At 38.0% G+C, this 25,130-nt stretch overlaps 1 protein-coding gene and 1 long non-coding RNA gene across 2 annotated transcripts in view; one reads left to right on the forward strand and one right to left on the reverse strand.

Annotated features, from left to right (window-relative positions):
• phactr3b (phosphatase and actin regulator 3b) overlaps positions 1–22,661 on the forward strand; it is a 97,961-nt gene extending 75,300 nt beyond the window's left edge. The window contains exons 10-14 of the mRNA XM_082156463.1: positions 16,889–16,944; positions 19,710–19,771; positions 20,320–20,460; positions 21,573–21,649; positions 22,100–22,661. Coding sequence (XP_082012589.1) covers positions 16,889–16,944; positions 19,710–19,771; positions 20,320–20,460; positions 21,573–21,649; positions 22,100–22,115 — 352 coding nt within the window. The 3' untranslated portion in view covers positions 22,116–22,661. The remainder of the gene's footprint in view (positions 1–16,888; positions 16,945–19,709; positions 19,772–20,319; positions 20,461–21,572; positions 21,650–22,099) is intronic.
• The window catches only part of LOC309488400, a 204,459-nt gene that overhangs the window by 46,217 nt on the left and 133,112 nt on the right, over positions 1–25,130 (reverse strand). The window lies entirely within an intron of this gene.

Raw genomic sequence — 25,130 nt, forward strand, 5'->3', positions numbered from 1 at the left:
AAATGATTGATTACGATATCATCTTACACGATCCATATAGCACACCACTACTCACACCATTGGTTGACCTGTCTGAGTAATACTTTAATAATGTCAAATAAATGCTCCTAAATCAAGCCTCTGTGTCACTGAGCTGCCGATGTCTTCTGAACATCAGTGTTCAGCAGAATCACACGTGGAGCGATGATGAGATGTGTGTGTTCACAGCTCGAGAGATCAGCAGAGCTCTCACCTTCCTCTGAGATTCTCTCTCGTGCTCTCGGGATGTTTCCGCGTGAGAGCTGAGAATCATTTTCTGCGTAAACACACCCACAATAGTTCACACATCTGTGACAAATTTGTCAGTAATAAGAAGGATGTTTCTTAAAAGTTACCAGATAGATAATTAAGAATATGTGCTGATATGTATTTATAAGTATACAGCTGTGTATGCTATGTAGCATATATTTGATATATACAGTATGCCTAATTTATTTTCCTCCCTTCTGTTAATGTTGTTTTTACTTTCATTGTTAATCTTGTAAATCAAAATAATTAAAAATAAAACCAGATAATAGTAATAAGATTGAAAGTTTGGCTGCGTAAGTAAAGTAGCAGCACAGCTCTCTTCAACCACACACATGATTTGAAGAATCATTCATGCACTGATAAACACTGAAGTTTCATATGTTAGATGTTTGTTCAAAACGCATCTCATACACATGTTCATACACAGCTCTTAAAGGGATAGTTCATCATTCTCTCATCATTCACTCACCCTCATGCCATCCCGATGTGTTTATCTCAAGAAAGAAAGTCATATACATCAGGGATGGCATGAGGGTGATCTCATTTTTTGGGTGAACGATCTCTTTAAGTGACATTAGCGACGTTTCAGTGTAATTTCTCTGAGAACAAAGGTCCATGGTCCATTGTAGTGATGGGAAGTCTGATTCTTTTCCGCGAACTGGTTCTTTCGGACAGTTCGTTTCAATAAACCGGTTAAAAAAACGATTCACCAGTTTGTTTACGCAATCACACAATGATGTCACAAATACACAATTTTATTACTAAAGCACCCAATAATCAATCAATCAATCAATCAATCAATCAATCAATCAAACAATCAATCAACATTTATTTGTATAGCACTTTACAACAACCGTCAGGTATCCAAAGTGCTTCACATCATAGAATAAAATAAAACAACATATCATACAATAAATACATATAACAGTAAAATCAAAAAAGAAAAGAAAAAGTTGAAAAGAAACAGGAAAAAGGAAATTGTCACACCAACTGCGTATTAAAAGCCATTCTAAACAGGTGGGTTTTGAGTTTAGACCTAAAAAGAGTTTCATCTGCAATTGTACGAATATCAGGGGGTAACTTGTTCCAGAGTCTCGGGGCAGCAGCTGCAAACTCCTGATCACCCCATCGCTTATACTTCGACCTTGGGACTTCTAAAACCAGTTGATTTGAAGACCGTAACGACCGGCTGTGCTCACGCAGGGTTAAAAGCTCAGTTAAGTACTCCGGGGCCAGGCCATTTAGGGCCTTAAAAACGAACAACAAAATCTTAAAATCTATTCTAAACTGCACTGGAAGCCAATGTAAAGTGTAGAGGATTTGTTAAAAACCGAGCAGCAGCATTTTGCACAAGTTGAAGTCGTGAAAATGGAGCTTTGATTTAAACCAACATAAAGAGCATTACAATAATCCAACCTCGAACTAATAAAAGCATGAATCACCTTTTCTAGGTCATGCCTATTAAGGAAAGGCTTAACTTTAGCTAGAAGACGAAGCTGGAAAAAACTCATTTTGACAACATATACAATAATAATGACATGTAACGCGGATGTTTTACATGTCTAACGCACATATAGTGAATAAACTAGTCTTGATCAACATAATCAAACTTTTTACATAAACCATGAGAAACCACACACAAAAAAACCTTTATATTCCCCCTCATTCAAGTCAGGAGCTCATTGGTTCTTCGTGGACACGGTCGAGTCTGAATTTTTACCTCAGTTTAGTGAACCGGTGACTCGAGAACTGTTATACACACTAACCGACTCTTGACTCAAGAGAGAGAACTGCTATGTTCTGCTGTTAACTGGAGAACTCCTGCCATCGGGTCAATGTAATATTTACAATATTATTTGTTACACTTTTATACTTTTCAGCAAAAGACCTCAGAAACATACGTTTTCCCCCATTATGAAACCCTCGTACACAGTTCTCAGCACGTCAGATATTCCCGAGAGACTGTTCTCAGTTCAGTGTACTGTTGGATTAACTGGAGCGCTGAATGAGTCGGCAAAACCGGCATCATAGGAGCATAAACTCCTGGATATCGGCTCATTTCCAGATGGAGTGACTGTCAGGCACGTCTGGATTTGAGTAACTGTGAGTTGAGTAACTGTGCTGACTTGAGCCATGAAATGTTTCAGTCTGATTTGGTGAACTGATTCAGCCAGTTCACTAAAAAGAACCGGTTCAAAAGAATAATTCATTCATGAACTGGAAATCACTACAGCTTTCACAGAAGTCACTTTCAAACCAAGCAGATTTCTGTCGGTCGGTGCGATGAACTCACACGAGCAACTTCAACATGGGAACTTTCTCGTCCTTATGCAAAAGAAAGAGTAAATGCGACCACACCTTTAGCTACAATTTGAGATGAGATGATGTTCTGGGAAATTCAACGGTTGTTTATGATCTTTCGTCCATTGTTGACAATCTGGACGTTCAGAACCGAAAGGTTGGCTTTATAAACACGGCTAGGCTGAAGGGTTACTGTATGTCATGTTGTTACAGGTGTAAGTATACAGGAGCCCCTCTGGAGTGTGTGTGTGAGTTCTGCGAGGCGCTGACAGTCGCTCTCGGATGGGTAACACACACCCCACTGGGAGGCTGAGACTGGCCTCACACACACAGCTTATGTAAGGCCTCCACTGGACTGGCTTACGCAACCGAGCGCTTGGAGATCGAAGCCGCACACAATCGCAGCGATGAACTTTATTGAGGTGATAAGAGAAACTGATCCCAGGTCAGGCCTTGCCTCAGGGTGTTACATATCGCTGTGTGTGTGTGTGTGTGTGTGTGTGTGTGGCGAACCCTTCTGAACTTCATCAATGAAGGGCATCAGATGATGCGCGGGGTGAGACTGCACTGCAAAAAAAAGATTTTCTTCTTCAATATTTTTGTCTTGTTTTCCAGTACAAATATCTAAACATTTTTAAATCAAGATACTTTTACTTGAGAAGCAAAATGACTTAAGATATTAGCTGTTGTTTTCTGAAAACATCTTCAAAATAAAGTGAGTTTTTGCTAAAGACAAGACCAAATACAGCATCTGCCAATGTGGTCTTGTTTTTCCCTTTGTATTAAGTTTATTTTTTTTACTCCACTGGCAGTTTTGTTTCTTGTTTTAAGCAAAAGCTCGCGTCATTTTGATGTTTTTTTCCCCAGAAAACAAGAGCTAATATCTTACGTCATTTTTCTTCTCAAGTAAATGTATCTTGATTTAAAAATGTTTAGATATTTGTACTGGAAAACAAAACAAAAATTGCGTTTTAAAGTGGTTGCTTTCCACAATAACCAATTTTCAACTCGCTTTTCTGATGAAAATGCAAGTGTTTGCATGTGTTGTGAATGGTTGCTAGGTTTGTCAACAAACTGTATGATTTGAGGTAACATTCGACACAAACGTGCGAGATGAGTTATGTTTTATGCTTCGGGTTAAGGCTGGAATGCACCCAGATTTTTTACCGATTAACAGTCTGGAGGAGTCGATGCTAGTTCTTTAAAGTCAGAGCTAGTCTACAGATTTTCGGCAGATTTCACAGAAAATCACGTAGTGTATGATAGACACAGACATTAGACTGTGATTCCATCCATTTGGAGGATATTTTGAGCCGATTTTAGAACATTTTTTTCATTTATCACACGTCTTCTAGCAACGAGTTCAGGATGACTTGAAAGTACGTTAGCTTGTGATCCTCAGCCGTTTACTTCTTCCTCTGTAACAGGTCGGCAAGTGTATGATGTCTAGTGTATTCCAGCCTTGAGATGTAACCCTGTAACTTTAAGTATGAGCATTGGCAACAGTGAACAGATAATAAGAAACTGATTAAAAATAATTCATTTCTTCGATCAAAAATGAGCACATTGGAAATGAATGGGAGGCAAATTTCATCCAGTGGAAACGTTCGGTTTACTGTTGCCAAACCAATTTTTTTGAGATATCAATCTCAAATTTGGAACACAGCTGGTTTAGATGTATGGCTTGGATTTGCTCACAGTTTTAGAGTAAAACGTGTTTTGGAAAATATATTTTTCATAAAAAAAAATGTAAATTGTATTTTTGTAAGTTATAAACTTTTTTCATGGTCACTTTTTTTTAATTACTTTTTTCACTTCACTTCACTTCACTTCGTCTTTAAAAAGAGACCAAACTTCAGTCTGTGCTCCAAAGCATTCAAGATTTATGACAGTTTAAGTTGGAAATGACATTTTCAGGTCCATTCTCAAAAAGTTAATAAATTGGTTATAACTAATGCATAAATATAATTTAGTTCCATAAAAATACAAAATATTAAATAAAAAACATTATCGAACAAAATATAGTACACTCCTTGAAATAAAAAAATAAAAAATCTGTCATTTTTGACTGACACTCAACAGTCCCAGAGGGTTAAACTGGGTTGGTTTAAGATCAAGGTCTATTAAGGTCTATCAAAGTTTTGCACACAGAAACACACGGCGATGCTTGGATGACCAGATATGAAGTGAACACTATAATGGTATTTAATTCCTCCGAGGTCTGACAGGAAGAAACCTAAGAAAGCAGTGTGAAACAGAAGTGTGTGTGCTCAGCTCTCATGACCCGGCCGTGAGTCAGGCTGTGAGGAGCTGTGTAACTGGAGCTCTCCATGTGCGGTGTGTGTAAACACAGGTGTGTATCCCCCGCGCGCAACAACAGCAGGGGAGCGTGTACACGACACACACATTGTCTCTTTTGTCCAGTGCTGGGAAATCATTTTTAACAAGAATGACTGGTCAACAGAAACTGATGCCTTGTTTTTCAGTGGTCGCCTCACTCGCTGCTCTGATCAATTCTCTCTAGTACCGAGAGGACAGTTTTATGGCTGAAAAGTTGTTTATATGGCTCAGGAGACTTGATGAAGTTCTCCGTTATGTTGCATTGAAGTATCAATCATTCAGTCTTGAAAAACAAAAATCATACTGAGAGCTTCATATTGAGAATTTTGGAGACTTTACACGGCGTCTCTGTTTCCTCTCATTGCTGTCGGTGCAACAGTTTTGTCATTTGCATGCATTGATACAGCACCAAATGGCAAATTATATTTTCTAGGGCTGGGCAACGATTAATCGCATCCAAAATAAAAGTTTGTGTTTATATAATATATGTGTGTGTACTGTGTTTAATTATTTTAATTACACACATATGCATGTATATATTTAAGAAATATGTGCATGTATATATACTGTATATATATTATAATACATCATTTATATTATATATAAATATCACATTTTCTTAAATATATACATGCATATGTGTGTAATTAAACAAATTAAAATAATTATACACAGTACACACACATATGTGACCCTGGACCACAAAACCAGTCACATGTCGCACGGGTATATTTGTGGCATTAGCCAACAACACATTGTATGGGTCAAAATTAGCGAATTAGCAAAATTAGCAAAATGAAAAATCATTAGGATATTAAGTAAAGATCATGTTCCATGAAGATATTTTGTAAATTTCCTACTGAAATTCCTAAAAAAAAAATTTTTGTGAGTGAATGCAGCAACATCGAGGACTTCATTTGGACAATTTTAAAGGCGATTTTCTCAATATTTCAATTTATTTGCACCCTCAGATTCCAGATATTCAAATAGTTGTATCTCGGCCAAATGTTGTCATATCCTAACAAACCATACATTAATGGAGAGTTTATTTATTCAGCTTTCATATGTACGTCTCAATTAAAACAAAATTGAATCTTATGACTGGGTTTGTGGTCCAGGCCAGGGTCACATATATTATGTAAACACAAACTTTTATTTTGGATGTGATTAAATGTTGCCCAGCCCTAATATTAACCCATATTGGAAAGCTTGTGAAGGGGAAAACCTGTCAATTAATCTTTAGTTATGATTGAGGCACTTTGGCCCCATAAACAAAGCAGATTAAATGATACAGCTTGAATAACAATGAAAAAAAACATGTCCTGTTAAATTCACATTGAGAACTAATTTTTTGGCCATATTTGCACATTTAATTAGCTGTTCTGACAGTTGCATTACTGCCTACATAGCGAATGCATGGTTTGCTGTTGAAGCTTGTTTCATTGTTTTATTGTGCCAGGATTATATAACTGCATCCCTTTGCTTTAGCCTGGTTAGGAAATCAATCTCTGCGGTCATTCACATCAACTGACATGATCTCCCAATTCTCCGTTGTATAATTTCTTTGTGTGTGTGTGTGTGTGTTGTTGTGTAACACTGTGTTCTGTACATTAGCATGTGAATTGTGTCAGACTGCGCCATGAGCAGAGCAGTGTGTTGGCGGGGAAGGGGGATTCCTCTCGGATGCTATTTTTATCCTGCTGCATTGTCAGTCGCACTGGAAAACTGCAGCAGGACTCCGGATCAATCCTCGACGTCACTGTTGCTACCTCCAGGAGGGAAGAGATTCGTACCACACTTCCCAGACCAATCCTGGCGCAGTGACCCGCTGGTCCTCATCCACCTTGGCTTCTCGTAACGATCTTACGTCGTGCCTGTGACCCGTCGGCAGATCTCGAGCCCCTCCCGGGATGACCTTACTATCAATAGCTCTCTCTCCACAGGACTCGAGCTGAAGCTAAATATAGACAGGAGAGCTGATGAATTATTCATGAACGTTCACTAGAGCAGAGCCCAGCTCGAGATAGAGAAAGCGAGATAAAGACAGCTGGCTGTTTAGTTTTGAGGCGAGGGCTCGGTGTTAAAATAACAAGACTCCCACTCACAGATGCTCCACGAAACCAGATTTCTGCTGCAATCTTTGATTGTCAGCGCTCCATTCTGATGAGACAACAGCTTTCACAATAGCAGATCTGTGTGTGACTGAATGACAGGTCGCCAAAATGTATATTATGACATTATTTCTTCACACTTTTCTATACAACAACAGTTCATAGGAAAAGGTTCTATATGGGTTCTGTCAGAGAGAACTTTTTAAGGGTTCCCCATCGTGAGGTCATTTTATGGTTTCAGTTTTACATTTTGTTTTAGTTCTATTTTAAACATACATTATCACTAGAATTTCTTTATTTTTAAATAATCTGTCATATTTCTTTATTTAGAAACTTTCTCGCATAAAGGGTTCTTTAGAATTGACCATTCGCAGGGAGTTTGATTGACAGGCGATCTGACCAATCATAATCCGCCATCCGCCGAATTCGCCATTTTTGTCCGACAAAGCCGTCAGGAGAGTTAGTAGATTAACGTTGGAGGATTTTAACTCTAAAAGCGGAGTGTACTGACGTCTTTCCGCGGTTAAAACAACATTCCTTCTGATGTTCATTCATGTTTCTTTGATGCTATAAATTAACTAGAAGGAAGAGATGATCGGTTCACGAGCAGCTTTAACTGATCGATCTGTCAGACACATTAAAGAGCCACAAAACGGTATTTATTGTTTACATTTCTTTTTTTTTAAATGACCAAATTTGAATTGTTCCATATCAAAAGTGACCTGGTCTGTCCTGTCTGTCAGCGTGTTGTCAGTGTCCTCTCTGCTCCGCGATGTGTGTTTCACTGCATGAGAACATGGTGTGTGGCGTGAGAGAGGCGTGGCTTGTCGGACATAGCAACAGTAACTAAGGGGGCGGGTCTTTGCGAAAAGGTCAATTGAGTCACAAACCCTAGAGTTCTATATAGAACTCCACTGAACCTTTAGAGTATGTAGTGAACACATACTGATATTTCAAGGTTTAAGTAAGGGATAATCGTAATCGACGGATATCTGTGCATTAAACGACTTCAGTGCACGATGTGGAGACAAAGAACCGTCCGACGCGAAGCAAATCCTGCATTGACACAGTTAAAGCTGTTATTGATGTTTGCAGTGCTAAATTTGACTGGAAGAGTTAAATGATGGTTAGTTTCGTCAGTTACAGGCTCGATAGATCAAGCATTCTGCCCACTTTAAATCAGAAACAGAGTTGAATTATAACATTTATTTGAACAAGAGAGAGAGACACAGAAAGACAGACAGACAAATAGAGAGAGAGAGAGAGAGAGAGAGAGAGAGAGAGAGAGAGAGAGAGAGATGTGCGTGTGAATTACCTGCATCTGTTCAACGTCTCTCTAGCAATGATGCTGCGAGTTGAATTACTTCAAAAACAGCGACGTTACTGCCTCTTTACTGAGTAATATAATGTATTGATTCAGTAGTCTGTGTAGTGGGATCTCCAGTGTGTGTGTGTGTGTGTGTGTGTGTGTGTGTGTGTGTGTGTGTGTGTGTCAATGAAAGCAGTGCATAAATATACAGTACCAAGTCTTCTGAAGACACACATGCTTTGTGTAAGGAAGAAAAAAAGAAATGTAAGTTGCGTTTCAAGGATTTAGCTTTTTTGTTGTTGAATTTTTATTATTAATCCAGTTTAAAACAACATAATTGTGAGTAAATAATGACAATATTGGATACTTTTTATTTTAAGGTGTCCTTAATAGTTAAAGAGAAAATATTGTGTAACACTTTTTTTTACAGTGTCCTTGTTACACGTTACATGTAGTTACTGTAGTAATAACTCTAAATTTTACATAATTACATGTAACTAACTTTAAACAAAACCTTCATCCTAACCCTAAAGTAAGTACATGTAGTTAATTATTATTACTCAGCACTTACATGTATAATTACAGTGTAGAAAGACTGAAACAGTATTTTCTGGTAAAGCATACTCCAATAATTTTTAATCAATTTGACAGCATTAAAATAAAACAATCACATCTAACATAAAAGTTGGTGTTTACATATATATATATATGTGTGTGTGTGTGTGTGTGTGTGTGTGTGTGTGTGTGTGTGTGTGTGTGTGTGTGTGTGTGTGTGTACAAATATATACACACATATATATTTGTATATATATATACAAATATATATATATATATATAAATATTGTATATATATATATATGTATATATATACACACAAATAAACAAACTTTTATGTTAGATGCGATTAATCGATTTGACAGCACTATTTTATTCAGTGTACATGATATAATCATTGTGAAATTAGAACAAAATAGAGCTTTCTTGTCTTCATGAATGCCTTTGAGAACAGAAAACAGAACAAAAATCATGATTACTGTATTATTTGTGCTAGTCTCACATCTCCCATATCACTCCGCATATTCTCTTCTTCTTGCTTGCATAATACAATTATTCCAACTCAAACTAATATTTCACGCCCATTTATTATTTCTTAAGCAGTTTAACATGAGATCCTAACATCAGCAAACTGTACATTAACCGTTACATAATCTTATTGTTTGAACTGAATTAATGATGTCTTATATCTCACTGTGCATTTTGAGACTGCATCTTAAAAACTGCAGTGCCTTGAAGAAAAAAAAAAAAAAATCGACATGAGATTACTATAAATTGATGCCTATTGCATGGATGTCACGTATTGTACAATGCTAGGGAATAGTTCCTCCTTCCAGAAAACACCCAAGACTCCAGTTTCTATTTAAAGAATCAGCCATTTATAGCCCAAATCACCTCAGCACGACTCACGACTCGCACTCGCGCTCACACACACACACACACACACACACACCGGATCATTACCCTCTCCAGAGCATTCGATGGCCGCTGGAGTTGCTAGGCAACAGCAGCCAGTCAATAATAGCTAGATGTGTGGCACTGTAGGGGAGCCTCTCTGAAATATTAATCGCGTTTCCTTAGAAAACCTCTTTACAGTAAAACCTACAAAGCAGAGGCTCAAACAGCCGTCCTGTTACATAGTGATCAAATGTCGTCCCCGATTGTTTGACTTTATTTCTTCCTTCATGGCAGACACAAAATGTTCAGTACAATTCACAGAGTGCATGTTCCCTCTGTGCTGAATGAACATGGTGCAATAAAGTGCTTGTTTGCACATGTGTCCGCTCTTCATTAGTGTTCATGTGAGCGTATAGCTGGCCTGTGCACATCTCAAAGGGCTTTACTAGTGGTGTGTTGTAATGGAGTTTGCCGGTTTGCACCAGTTTCCCCATCAGCGCTGCAGGATTATTGACTGTGTGTTTCTGGCCTGTTAAATTAAGCTCCGCTTCACAGCCAGGCGACGGCCCAATGCTTGGGATGCTTCATAACTATAGATATCATAAGTGACTGTGCATATGACGCTAGAACCGGATGTGACATCGTCTTTACAACTCCAAAAAAGCCCAGATCCTGGAATTACACGCTGTCTCCGCACAGATCTGACATCCAACAGTGAAAGCGCTATATTTACATTTGAATACACTTGCTAATTAAGTCATCAGAGGCACAATACCAGACACAGCCAATTAAGAGCGCCCACATTCCTGTGCATCAGATCTGCGTACTCCAGATCTTCAGTACGAAGCTTTCCAAATCTTTTGTCCTTTTTCAAGAAGGACCCTCTTTTTATGTTCTCAATATACACTGCTGGTTTCATTGTGAACGGTTCATCAGTACACGTTATTTCAAAGAGCATGTGTCAACAGAAGTGTAAGAAAAATATGGTTAAACGTTATAATAATAAGCCTAACAATAGTTAATGCATTGACTAACATTAACCAAAAATGATCAATGCATTGTTTAAAGAGCACTTATGCTTTTTTACATGTTGATCTGTGTTTAGTGTGTAATGTTGCTGTTTGATCATGAAAATCTCCAGTTCTTCTCTATATCAGTGTCAGTGTTTCTGAACTCCTGAAACGCCTCCATTGTAGTCTTGAGTTTTTCCATATATTCCTCATTTAAATAATGAATACGCAGAATAAAGGGGCGGGGCCTGGTTGAGTTACTTAGTAGTGTGTTAAACTAGCGGTTATGGTAAGGGGCGGGACATTTCCCAAACACACTCGAAGCACTCGACCAATCACAACACAATGATCCAGCTGACCAATCAGAGCACAGCATGCTTTTCAGAAGGAGGGGCTTCCTAGAGACAGGAACTAAACAGAGCGTTACTAGCCGCGTTTCCATTACCCTTCAAATTGCGCAAATTGAAATTGCGAATTGAAAATACGCCCAATGGAAACACATCAATTTACGCTCGCATGAGGAGGTTTTTCAGGCAATTCGAAAAAGAAATATTTAGCAAAACTGCAATGGAAACCGTTTTTGCGCATTTACAGGTCACCTGACGTAGATGACGCGGTGTGTTTGGACATAATACAAGACAGAGTTCTTTATTAAATTCATATAAGACAAAAGAATTACAGGAATAATGGATTTTAAACCTCAAATAAATGCCGCAACCAAGACCTCGAAGCAGATCTGAGGGAGAAACACCCAGAAACTCCTCATATGTGCCGCTCACAAGTATAATAAGGGTCGTTCCTTACCATTAATGCTTGGAAAACACACATACATCTCCTTCAATTAATAATAATGGCCAGTGCAGTGGCTGGGATATAGTACATAAACCTACCAACGTCCATTACCATGGTTTTTGGAATGATTTTACTGATCGCGAGAAGAAATAATGACGTTTTAGTCGCATAACATCGGTTAATGGAAACGCCGTCATTTCACAATAGTTTTTTGTCGACATTTAGAATAAAATCGCACAAATTTTGCGCAAATCTGTAATGGAAACGCGCCTACTGACAGATTGGGAAGAGAGGAGCTGCAACAATGGAGAATATGGGGAAAATAATCAACATTCAAGCAGGAAAACCTTTTAATTTTAATTGTTAGTTCATGTTAACTTATGCTAACTAATTGAATCTTCATGTAAAGTGTTAGCAAAAATATGGTAAATTATGACAAAAAACAAAATAGTAATGCTAATACAACAAGAAAGGAATGATGTTTTGTCGACTCCACAGATATAGTAATATAGGAACACCTCATACAGCCCCAATCCACAGAGCTGTTTCCAATGAAAATCTCAGTATTGGAAAATCAATGACTGGAAAGAGCCGAGTTGCTCTGTGGGCCACAAATAGACAGTTCCTCCAATAGCAGACATTGTTTTAACCCAACAGCAAATCGATTTGTGTTCATTCCCAGTTCTGGCCACATGAGGATACAATCTATTTAGGGAAAGAGCTGAATAGGTCAAAAACAATGCATGAAGCAATTAGGATCTTGACTGGATACTGTATAAATATGCTTTCTATAGTGTTTATAATGCATTTGAAGTAAACCAAGCATCCTTTCTGAAGAGTGGGCCGTTTGTGTCAATAAATCCATTTTCTTGTAATTACTGATTTGGATTTGTTGTGTCATGTGTTTGCGAAGTTCCTCAGATTGAGAGTGACTGTAGATGTGATGCGTTTGAAGATGAGAGCTCACACTGATCCTGTGACGGTCACGCAGGGACACACCGGCTCTCTGTCTCATGTGTCGCTCTGTTCTAAAGAGCAGACCTGGGGTCAGACGCCAGATTTGATGAATTATTGAAAGAGGGCTCAGAGTAAAATTGCTTTCATGTTTAAGCCTTTATTTATATATATATTTACTAAACTGTAGAAACAGCATTTTGAATATTGCTCAAAATCCTTTGTTTGACACACATCTTCATGTGATTGTGAATGTACAGGAACAGGAACTGTATTAGGCCTTGTCTCTTCAATAAGTTTGATTAACATATTTGAAGTGCACTGACAGCATAGTTTTATATAATTAGTTTAATAATTTGATTAATAAAAATATATAACTACCTTGAGATAAATACTGAACAAAATACTTTTTAAGCTGCAAAACACAACTTTCACTTCACATTTCACAAGTGATCTATGGCATCTTATGACATGAAATCCTTCTAAATGTAAGTGATCTCATGGACGTGGCTGCTGTATTTGGCTGTACTAGCTGATGCAGTAAATGTGGTGTATTCAGACAACTTTGATGTGGTTCTTTTACATTTACCGGGTTTAACTTCATATTGCCCGTCGTGCACAGTTACCCTGAAGGCACCGGCTTGAGCCCGTCATCGCTGCTCGCAGCTATATTTTCTACTGTTGTTATCTATCTATCTATCTATCTATCTATCTATCTATCTATCTATCTATCTATCTATCTATCTATCTATCCATTTATCCGTCCGTCCGTCCGTCCGTCCGTCCGTCTATCTATCTATCTATCTATCTATCTATCTATCTATCCGTCTATCTATCTATCTATCTATCTATCTATCTATCTATCTATCTATCTATCTATCTATCTATCTATCTATCTATCTATCTATCTATCTATCTATCTATCTATCTATCTGTCTGTCTATCTGTCTATTTGTCCGTCTATCTATCTATCTATCTATCTATCTATCTATCTATCTATCTATCTATCTATCTATCTATCTATCTATCTATCTATCTATCTATTTGTCCGTCTGTCTATCTATCTATCTATCTATCTATCTATCTATCTATCTATCTATCTATCTATCTATCTATCTATTTATCCGTCCGTCTATCTATCATCTATCTATCTATCTATCTATGTATCTATCTATCTGTCTATCTATCTGTCTATCTGTCTATTTGTCTATCTGTCTATTTGTCCGTCTATCTATCTATCTATCTATCTATCTATCTATCTATCTATCTATCTATCTATCTATCTATCTATCTATCTATCTATCTGTCTATCTATCTGTCTATCTGTCTATTTGTCCGTCTATCTATCTATCTATCTATCTATCTATCTATCTATCTATCTATCTATCTATCTATCTATCTATCTATCTATCTATCTATCTATCTATCTATCTATTTATCCGTCCGTCTATCTATCTATCTATCTATCTATCTGTTCGTCTGTCTATCTATCTGTCTGTCTGTCCGTCCGTCCGTCTATCTATCTATCTATCTATCTATCTATTTGTCCGTCTATCTATCTATCTATCTATCTATCTATCTATCTATCTATCTATCTATCTATCTATCTATCTATCTATCTATCTATCTATCTATCTATCTATTTGTCCGTCTATCTATCTATCTATCTATCTATCTATCTATCTATCTATCTATCTATCAATTTGTCAGTACATTTTACAAGAAAATACTATTTCAGTCTTTCTACTTCAAAGTTTCACATTTAATTCAGTGTGCTACTTGCCCATTCTTTGCAATTCTTTGTGAAATTTCTGAGTGAAATTGTTTATACACCAATTTTTTTTCCAGCACAGACAATATTTCGGTTCCTTCATCTGTCTAGGACATCTAATTTTTAACATGCAGTCAGGAATCCAAACGACACTGGAAGAAGCACCCCGGAAGTTACATAAACGCTCAAACCATTCTTAACCATGGATGTAAACTTCTATAATGATCCCTGGCATCCTTGTCCCTCAGGGTGTCCTAGACACACTTGGCCATCAATCAAAGCCATTATGGCCACCCATGCTGTCTGAAAGCCCTTCAGAGCGCTGGCTGGACCGGGACGAGGCTTGGGCATTTAAACACATCTCAGTGAGCAATGACATCCAGTGAGATCCAGGCTGACTCACGAACACTCACTGACACTCACATCAGGAGCTGTTCCTGCAAACCGCTGATCGCTCTGACACATCGCTGGGTCACTTAATGTACATCAGTCCCTCATGTTTCATAAGTGGAGGAAGGAGCGAGACCCCAGGGTTTGGGGCGTTTGTGTGTCTGAATGAGAAGGGTTGCAACTTGCAGGGCGTTCTGTATTCAAAAGAACAAAATGCCTTTTGAGATGTTGTAGTAAAAAAACTTTTTCCACATCCTATTTTATAGTCTGTTAGTTTCATTTAGAAAGCATTGATTTCATGTGTACACTAAATGTAGTTCGAGTGGAAGGTGTTTTTTAAAAAATCTCTGACAGGAGCAAAGCAACCTCTGAGCCATAGAAATGTGGATTTTAGTAATGTATTAGTAAATGTTGAATTTAACATTAACTTTAAAAAAATATCTTTTCATTTTTAGTCGGCATGAAACAAGTTGCACTTGTCATGTCTTCCCTATTGTGCCGTATATCCGAGTGAAACGGCTTCTCAAACAAGAACAAATGTAGGGCGAGGCTTGATTTTGTCCATGGGGAATTGAGAGGAAGTTATTCTGATTCAAGATTATGAGGTGCACAAAGAAATCATTTAGAATAAACAATGCTATAGTCTATAAAAAAAATTACAAAAAAGAATAGTCAATTTTGATTTCATGTTGACTTTAGGCTTCAGTGAATATGATATCACAGCTCAGCTGAGCTTCCGGCCCGCATGGCTCGGTTTAATCTTCCCACAGATAATATTTCCAGGATCGGGGCCAATCGGGCAGGATTTAAAAATATCCATCTCTTATTTGGAACTGCATTTTTTAACAGCATTTTGTGTTTGTGAAGACAGTCTTAAGCCTGCTGTTTATGATTTATGGCGTCATGTTCTGATGTGACGATTTTAGTGGGCGAACAGAGAATACACAGCTGTCATGTGAATCTATCAGTCAAGAAGTGATGTGAAACTAGTCACCTAGAGCCCCAATGTCCCAGAGATTTCAACGCGGGGACTATTCTTATCATTGTTAACCGAGCAGCACAATTTGACAACACAAGATCAGTCTTGTTTCATATGCAACAGATTTTTATCACCATCACAACTTACTGCGTGGATGAGCACAACACCATCCGTTCCTTCCGGATGCTTTTGACTACAATTCTATTCAGACTGCATATGTTGATGTTTCTTGTTTTGAGACCTCTCATACTTAGACAAACGTGTGGTAATATGCCAATGCTGATTCAAACCAAATGATTCATTTTGAGACTGTGTAAATGATATGCATCAGCTGTCAAACACATGACATTTTTGCTGTTATACGGTAGGGTTTACCATGAAAGTCATCTATAGAATTCAGAAGTTGCTGAGAAGCTTTTAAATATCATTAAAAAAACGCATTATTGCTAAAATAAGTTGAAGGATTACATAATTTGCATGCATGTTTTCTTATGAATATGAAAGCCCCGCCCAACACGTCTCTCGACCGCGTCGTTTACAAACAGATCATTGACTATCCAGAGTGAACCATCCTTCTCCCTTCGAACAATAGTGTCCTGTTGCAATGGAATTGTTCTGCTTTATCGCTCTATATCTCTCATTTGTTCTGTTGAAATCAGCATAGATGTGTTTGGATATGAAAGCATCCATCAGAGGTTGTATTTTCCCTGACTGCAGCATATTCCTGCAGGAATCTCTCCCGCTCGCGCCGCCCCCTTTATAAATGATGATGCGTGAAGGATCTCCAGGATCACACCACTCCGAGACTTCAGAGAACTCAGGACCAGATGCTCATCTCTGTCTCTTTTTCACTCTTTTCTATTACCTTTTAATACAACCCGTCACTTTCTACTTATTTCTTCGTCGATGAGGCTTTCGTGTAGCACGCGCGCACCCATGAACAAGTGCCGTTCGGTTTCTTCCGTGAAATCAGGGAGTTTCCAGCACAGATAATACTAAATGTGGAGGTGTGCGAGCTTTAGATGCGATGATCCTCGGCGATGTTTAGACGCGAGATGGGACGCAGGGTTCGCCTGTAACATGCGCGGGTCGCGGGATCCCCACTGACGCTCACTGATCACAGACTGGCACAGACACTTTTGGAGATTGCGTGAAAATGGTCCAGAACGTGATTTTGGTGTTTTTCCGCAGGAGATTGAGTCAGAGACCAGCAGTGGAAGAGCTGGAGAGCAGAAACATCCTCAAACGTGAGTATCACACCTGTCGGATGAGAGATGAACACTAGAGCTGCTTACAAAAACTAGTTTCTTTCATGGATTTTTTACTTTTAATGAATTTGTCTGTGTGTTTGTTATTGTTATAGTCACACTTTGCAATAATGTTTGTTACCTGCGTGTTTAAAATTCATATATACTACTCTGTTTAAATGTTTAAAAGAAAGTGTATATTTTTATTTACAGTAATTCTGTCAGGTAAAATGTTAGATCTACTTCATGTGGTCATGTCTAAATGAACTGGTTGTATTCAACAAAACTGCTTGACTGGATTAGGATAGACCACAAAAGTCATTTTTAAGAGTTAGGTCAAATAACCTTTATCTTTTTTCAAGATTTATGCATTTCAATTTATAGTAAAATTTCATCAAATTGAAATAAATAATCCTTACTCACTTTATGAATTAAGAATTTTTAATGAGTATAAAATATGAAGTAAAAAATTTGTAAAAAAGGGTCCAACATGTTTAAATTTAATTTTAAGAATTATTCAAAATTGTGTATAAATAAATAAATAATCTTTAAGGTCAAAACCACATGTCTAAAATTAAATTGTATGCAGTAACTGGTCACTTTTTTCATTTAGTTTTGAATTTTTTTCAAATTTTTTTTAGTTCCCTTAAACAGTCCTCCAGTGTGACATATGAATTTGAGCTACACATATTTCATATAAATCTAATGACCAGCATGAGGTTATACATGTTTAGATCAGATTAGGTTGGAATAAAGAGATTATCTGTCTGGAGCTTGACACAATAATATCAGTGATTACAGACTCTTACACTGATCTACACATGATCAGAAACCCAGCTTCATTTAATTGCTTCATAATAGCTTTTTGATGAATTTATGATTATTTAGATAGATAGATAGATAGATAGATAGATAGATAGATAGATAGATAGATAGATAGATAGATAGATAGATGCTTTATTAATCCTGCTCAGGAAATTAGATTTGTTACAATAGCATCAACCATATTCAGTCCTCGCACACAGACAACATCAATCTATACCTTATACATTCATAAAACAAAACTTTCACTAAAGCATTCTATAACCTTTAATATATTAACTAAAACATGATATCCCCTATAATAATGATAATACTAAAAACAAATACACAAACAAAATTAACTAAAGCATACAACCCCTATTTTTATAATACTAAGAACATAGGTAAAACATAATTAAATAAAAAATATTAAATAAATAAATATAAATCAGGTTCAGTTATTAGTAATTCTTTATGATCTTTATAAGAAGAAAAAAAAAACTTTGAGAATCTATTTTCTGTTTCGGCTTTTCTTTATGGAATTTTACAAACCTTGCACACTTGTGTTGGGTCTTGTTTATTCAGCGGAGCCTCGGCACCTGTGTGTATCTGTGCTGACACACACTCTCACACAGCTGCCATTCCAGGCTAGAACAGAAGTTCACACACAACATTCTGCTTGCATTTTATTCTACAGTACATGCACTTATGTGTAGTTATCCGAGTGAGTAACTACAGTGAGGTTTAGGGTTAGTACCTAGTTATTGTAATTACTATAATAAGTGCACAGTGTGTACATGCGGAACAGGACTGTAAAATACAGTGCTCACGAAGAACTTCAGTTTTTAGAAATAAACATTTTCTTAAAGTGAAGAAATCATTGTGATATTCTAAAGATCCTTTTTCCACAATAAAGAACGATGGTAAATGTTCCACACGGAACCATCAATGCCAAAAAATAATCTTTATTTTTAAGAGTCAAAGCAAGGACGAGCAACAAGCAGAGTGTCCTAAAGAACTGGAACATTAAAAGTGTTTTCCAAAGTGGTTTACCGTAGTTTAATCATTCTGGATCAACACGTGCGTCTGTTAAGTCCTCCGCAGCACAGATTCTGATAATCCACATATTTGATAGAGGGAGATATAAGGGAACAATGTTATCCTGCACTGTGAAAGAATAAAGCCTATCAAACGAGGGTCTTCAGGACAGCTGCCGACACAGATGTTCACGAGAGTTTGACGCGGAAACCAGAAAAAAATAAAAATATTGGTTTAATAATGTTCATTTAAAAAAAAATTATATATAAAATTTGAATATAATATATACTGACATTTGAATTAAAAGTGCAGTAAGCTATTTCTGAGAAACACTTTATATTTGAAATCAACCCAAACAAACACACCCCTCCATCCATTCATTGCATTGTTCACAACAACAGTTTATCTTGGTTCTGTGTATCATAGCAAAACCAGTGTTACTCAGTGTTCAGTTCTTCCCGCTGGAAAGCTTTTCTAATATTAATGCTGATCATAACCCTTCTGATATTCCTCTGGCCTTTTCTCTTTTGTAATGTCTCTCAGCCATTTCTCTTTCTACAGTCTTTCTTCAAATCTCCCTCTCTCTCTCTCTCTCTCTCTCTCTCTCTCTCTCTCTCTCTCTCTCTCTCTCTCTCTCTCTTTCCTCCCTTATCATGATTGGACACGCCCCCTACTGTTGATTGGCTACAAGTGTGTTGTGTGGCGTTCGGTCCCATCCAGTTTCATACGTGTTTCTCAGAAATCGCTTACTGCACCTTTAAGAGAATCTAATAGCTTAAAGAGACTGATACTCTAGTACACCAGTGAGGTTGAGTGAACCGTGCTCTTCATGTTGTGCGCTGGATTAAGTTAATCTGTCTGTACCTCTGTGGACGGCGTGTGTGCTTCCTCTCATGTGTGTTTTTTTGTTGTTGTTGGATTTGCAGAGAGGAATGACCAGACAGAACAAGAGGAGAGAAGAGAAATCAAACAAAGACTGAACAGAAAGGTGTGTGAATCCTGACAGAGACACATACACACACACACACACACACACACATCGGCTCTGTTGTCATATGTAGTATACACTCATAGTCTGCTATTGAAGAAAAAACACTTTTACTGCTGTAATATCAGTAACTCATGTGCAGCAGTGGCTCATGAACCTAGAAACTCCATATGTCAGCCTATAAAAAATATTTGAGAATATTATTGATAATAATTGGACAAGATTACAATTCTTAAGAGAAAAATCACAAATATCTCTGCATTCCACAAATTCTGAAGTTAATGGAAAAGCATTGATTAATGTTTATTAAAGCCAAAAGTGACACAAACCCCTTAATGTGGTAAAATCATTGAAACTAAACCTTGAGAGGCTTTGTAGAAACAGAATGAAAAAAGACACCAATGGTAAATAAATAAATGTATATATTAATGACCTAACTGAGTAAATGAGTTCATCATGAGCCTGCCTGTAGACTGTGTCTTTTGTTGGCATTTCAACAGATTGAAACATGCATTGACTAAACCTCTCTCCTTCTCGTGTGTTTCCAGCTGAACCAGCGGCCCACTGTGGACGAGCTGCGGGACCGGAAGATTCTGATCCGTTTCAGTGATTATGTGGAAGTGGCCAAAGCTCAGGATTACGACAGGAGAGCAGACAAGCCCTGGACGAGACTGTCGGCTGCAGACAAGGTGTGTGTGTTATGGACTCACACACACCCCCTACAGGACACCACACACAAGACCAGTCATTTTACTGAGACATTTGATATAATATAAAATACTACACTGTAAAAAAACCTTTGACCTATATCAACTTAAAAACTTAATACATTTTCAAATATGATCAACTTGGTTGTAACAGTCATTTATACTTAAATGATATTAAACTGACTTAAAAAACTGAGTTGAATCTTGTATAACATAAAAAAAAATAATAAAATAATGAGTTAAAATAATGTAAAAAAGTTGAAATGACTTAAAAAAAATTTACAGTGAAGGGCTTATGGATCTACAATATCCTGAGATGTTATATAGCACATCAATAAAATGATAGATAAATAAATAAATGAATTTTATAAACAATCATTGGGGAAATCTGTGGATTTCTTTTACAGAAAAAGTTGTATATGGTGTGTTAAACAGTTCCACACAGCATTATCAAATTATAGCTAAAATACTTTTTTGGAAGAAATTAATACTGTTATTAATCAAGGCTGCATTAAATTGGTCAAAAGTGACAGTAAAAACATTTAAAATGTTACAAAAGATTTCTATTTTTTTTAATGCTTTTTAAAAACTTTTTATTCATCTAAGAATCCTGATAAATGAAATGTATGACGATTTCCACAAAAATATGAAGTGCACAAATGTTTTGTTTTCCACATTGATAATAATCAGAAATGTTTCTTAAAGAGCAAATCAATATTAGAATGATTTCTGAAGGATCATGTGACACTGAAGACTGGAGTAATGTCTGAGTTTACTGGAGTAAACAGCTATTTTAATTTGCAACAATATTTCTCAATCTTACTGTTTTGACTGCATTTTTGATCCAGTAAATGCAGCCTGGGTGAGCAGAAGAGACTTCATTCAGAAATAAATACAAATCTTTCCAACCCAAAAGGGTTGAATGGTTGTGTAGTGAATGAACAAGCGCCAGAGGATGTGTAGAAAAGGATAATGGGCGTTAGTATTCTGCAGAACTGACTCTGTGTGTAAGCCATATCATTTGTATAAAGCGTCAGGCAGAAACCGGTGATCTTGTGTGTGTGTTCATCATTGTTGTTGTTTATGCCTCGCAGGCGGCGATACGCAAAGAGCTGAACGAGTTCAAGAGCAATGAAATGGAGGTCCATGCGTCAAGCAAACACCTGACAAGGTCAGTGTGTGTTTCCACTTCTTCTTCATGACCTGTTTCCATACACTCTTCCATGTTTGCATAAGCATCCGCCACAGAAAAGTCACCGCATCTATGATAGATTAGCACCTGCTTGCGCAGTCTCTTGCGTAACCGATACAGGTGTGCGACACATACAGTGGATCAATATGGGAGGTTGTTCTTAATATAGCTGTATCTGTTCTGAAGTGCAGAATCAGCACACACTAGCGCTCGCCGACATGTCTAACAAATGCTTGCTCACATTCAGCTTACGTCGGTTATATTAGACCTCATTTCTGTGGGCACAAATAGCTGAACAAGGTCCTGCCGAGTGCAGATCTGTCTAGAACGCACACACACGCTGTTCTATTAATACACATCTGATGGATGATAGCTGTTTTTTTTTTGGTCGGCCCGCACTTACAGGTGTTTTCTTCTCTTGCACTGCAGGTTCCACCGACCATAGCAAGGTTTCTTCTGTGAAGAATATGCTAACGGTATCTCTGTGAAGTCTAAGACCTCAGGAGGCTGTCCATGGGCGCTCCATGGAGGGCCTGATATTTGGGCGCTAGTGAACCTTGGAGACCGTGTCTCTGGAGCTTCAGCCTGAAGAAGGCAAAACCCTCTAAACTCCTCTCAGCCGAGTTATCGAACTTTTATTCTCTTCAGGGGACTCTCGTGGAATGCTGGAAGACTGTTTGAATAAAAAGACATTGACTTTTTTTCTCTTCTTCTTTTTTTTTTTTGTAATGGACTGTTTTAAACGGTCGCTTTTTGATGCCAATGGGGGGCGGGACGGGGGGATTGGGGATAAAGCATGTGACTCTTTCGAATCTTTTTTTCCCACACCAGTGTTGGTGCTGTAGTGACACCCCAAACGTTTCTGGGCTCCTACTAAAACTTGAGTTTCATATCAGCTGTATAGTTGTTAGTATGAGGAATGGAAATCATGTCTTACCTTTGCAAGGACTATTTATTGTCTGTACAGTACAAGCTTTGGATTTTTAACAAACGACAATGTCTGTCTTCTTTTTGGGATGGATGTACGGATGGATGGAAGATGAATAGATGGACATTAGGATGGATGGATTGACGTTAGGATGGATGGATGGATAAACAGATGTTAGAGTGGATGGATGGAAGATGAATAGATGGACATTAGGATGGATGGATGGATGGATTGACATTAGGCTGGATGGATGGATGGAAGATGAATAGATGGACATTAGGGTGGATGGATGGATGAACATACATTAGGATGGATGATATTAGGGTGGATGGATGGATACACAGATGTTAGGTTGGATGGATGGATTGACATTAGGAAGGATGGATGGATAAACAGATGTTAGAGTGGATGGATAAACATACATTAGCGTGGATGGATAAACAGATGTTAGGGTGGATGGATTGATGGATGGATGATGGATGGATTGACATTAGGGTGGATGGATGGATGGACATTAGGGTGGATGGATGGATTGACATTCGGGTGGATGGATGGATGGAAATTAGGGTGGATGGATGGATTGACATTCGGGTGGATGGATAAACAGATGTTAGAGTGGATGGATGGAAGATGAATAGATGGACATTAAGATGGATGGAAGATGAATAGATGGACATTAGGATGGATGGATGGATGGATGGATGGAAGATGAATAGATGGACATTAGGATGGATGGATGGATTGACGTTAGGATGGATGGATGGATGGATGGATGGAAGATGAATAGATGGACATTAGGATGGATGGATGGATTGACGTTAGGATGGATGGATGGATGGATGGAAGATGAATAGATGGACATTAGGATGGATGGATGGATGGATGGATGGATTGACATTAGGATGGATGGATGGATTGACTTTAGGATGGATGGATGGATGGAAGATGAATAGATGGACATTATGATGGATGGATGGATGGACATTAGGGTGGATGGATGGATTGACGTTAGGGTGGATGGATGGATGGACATTAGGGTGGATGGATGGATTGACATTCGGGTGGATGGATAAACAGATGTTAGAGTGGATGGATGGAAGATGAATAGATGGACATTAGGATGGATGGATGGAAGATGAATAGATGGACATTAGGATGGATGGATGGATTGACGTTAGGATGGATGGATGGATGGATGGAAGATGAATAGATGGACATTAGGATGGATGGATGGATTGACGTTAGGATGGATGGATGGATGGATGGATGGATAAACAGATGTTAAAATGGGTGGATGGAAGATGAATAGATGGACATTAGGATGGATGGATGGATGGATTGATGTTAGGATGGATGGATGGATGGAAGATGGATGGATGGATTGACATTAGGATGGATGGATGGATGGATAAACAGATGTTAGAGTGGATGGATGGAAGATGAATAGATGGACATTAGGATGGATGGATGGAAGATGAATAGATGGACATTAGGATGGATGGATGGATGGATGGAAGATGAATAGATGGACATTAGGATGGATGGATGGATTGACGTTAGGATGGATGGATGGATGGATGGATGGAAGATGAATAGATGGACATTAGGATGGATGGATGGATTGACGTTAGGATGGATGGATGGATGGATAAACAGATGTTAAAATGGGTGGATGGAAGATGAATAGATGGACATTAGGATGGATGGATGGATGGATTGATGTTAGGATGGATGGATGGATGGAAGATGGATGGATGGATTGACATTAGGATGGATGGATGGATGGATAAACAGATGTTAGAGTGGATGGATGGAAGATGAATAGATGGACATTAGGATGGATGGATGGATTGACGTTAGGATGGATGGATGGATGGATGGAAGATGAATAGATGGACATTAGGATGGATGGATGGATTTACGTTTGGATGGATGGAAGATGAATAGATGGACATTAGGATGGATGGATTGACATTAGGATGGATGGATGGATAAACAGATGTTAGAGTGGATGGATGGAAGATGAATAGATTGACATTAGAGTGGATGGATGGATGGATGGAAGATGAATAGATGGACATTAGGATGGATGGATGGATAGATGGATGGACATTAGGGTGGATGGATGGATGGAAGATGAATAGATGGACATTAGGGTGGATGGATGGATGGATGGACATTAGGATGGATGGATGGATGGATGGATGGAAGATGAATAGATGGACATTAGGATGGATGGATTGACATTAGGGTGGATGGATGGATGGAAGATGAATAGATGGACATTAGGGTGGATGGATGGATGGATGGACATTAGGATGGATGGATGGATGGAAGATGAATAGATGGACATTAGGATGGATGGATGGATGGATGGATTGACATAGGATGGATGGATGGATTGACATTAGGATGGATGGATGGATGGAAGATGAATAGATGGACATTAGGATGGATGGATGGATGGATGGATGGATGGACATTAGGGTGGATGGATGGATTGACATTAGGATGGATGGATGGAAGATGAAT

Source organism: Leuciscus leuciscus, assembly GCF_965113295.1.
Source record: "Leuciscus leuciscus genome assembly, chromosome: 23".
Taxonomy (NCBI): domain Eukaryota; kingdom Metazoa; phylum Chordata; class Actinopteri; order Cypriniformes; family Leuciscidae; genus Leuciscus; species Leuciscus leuciscus.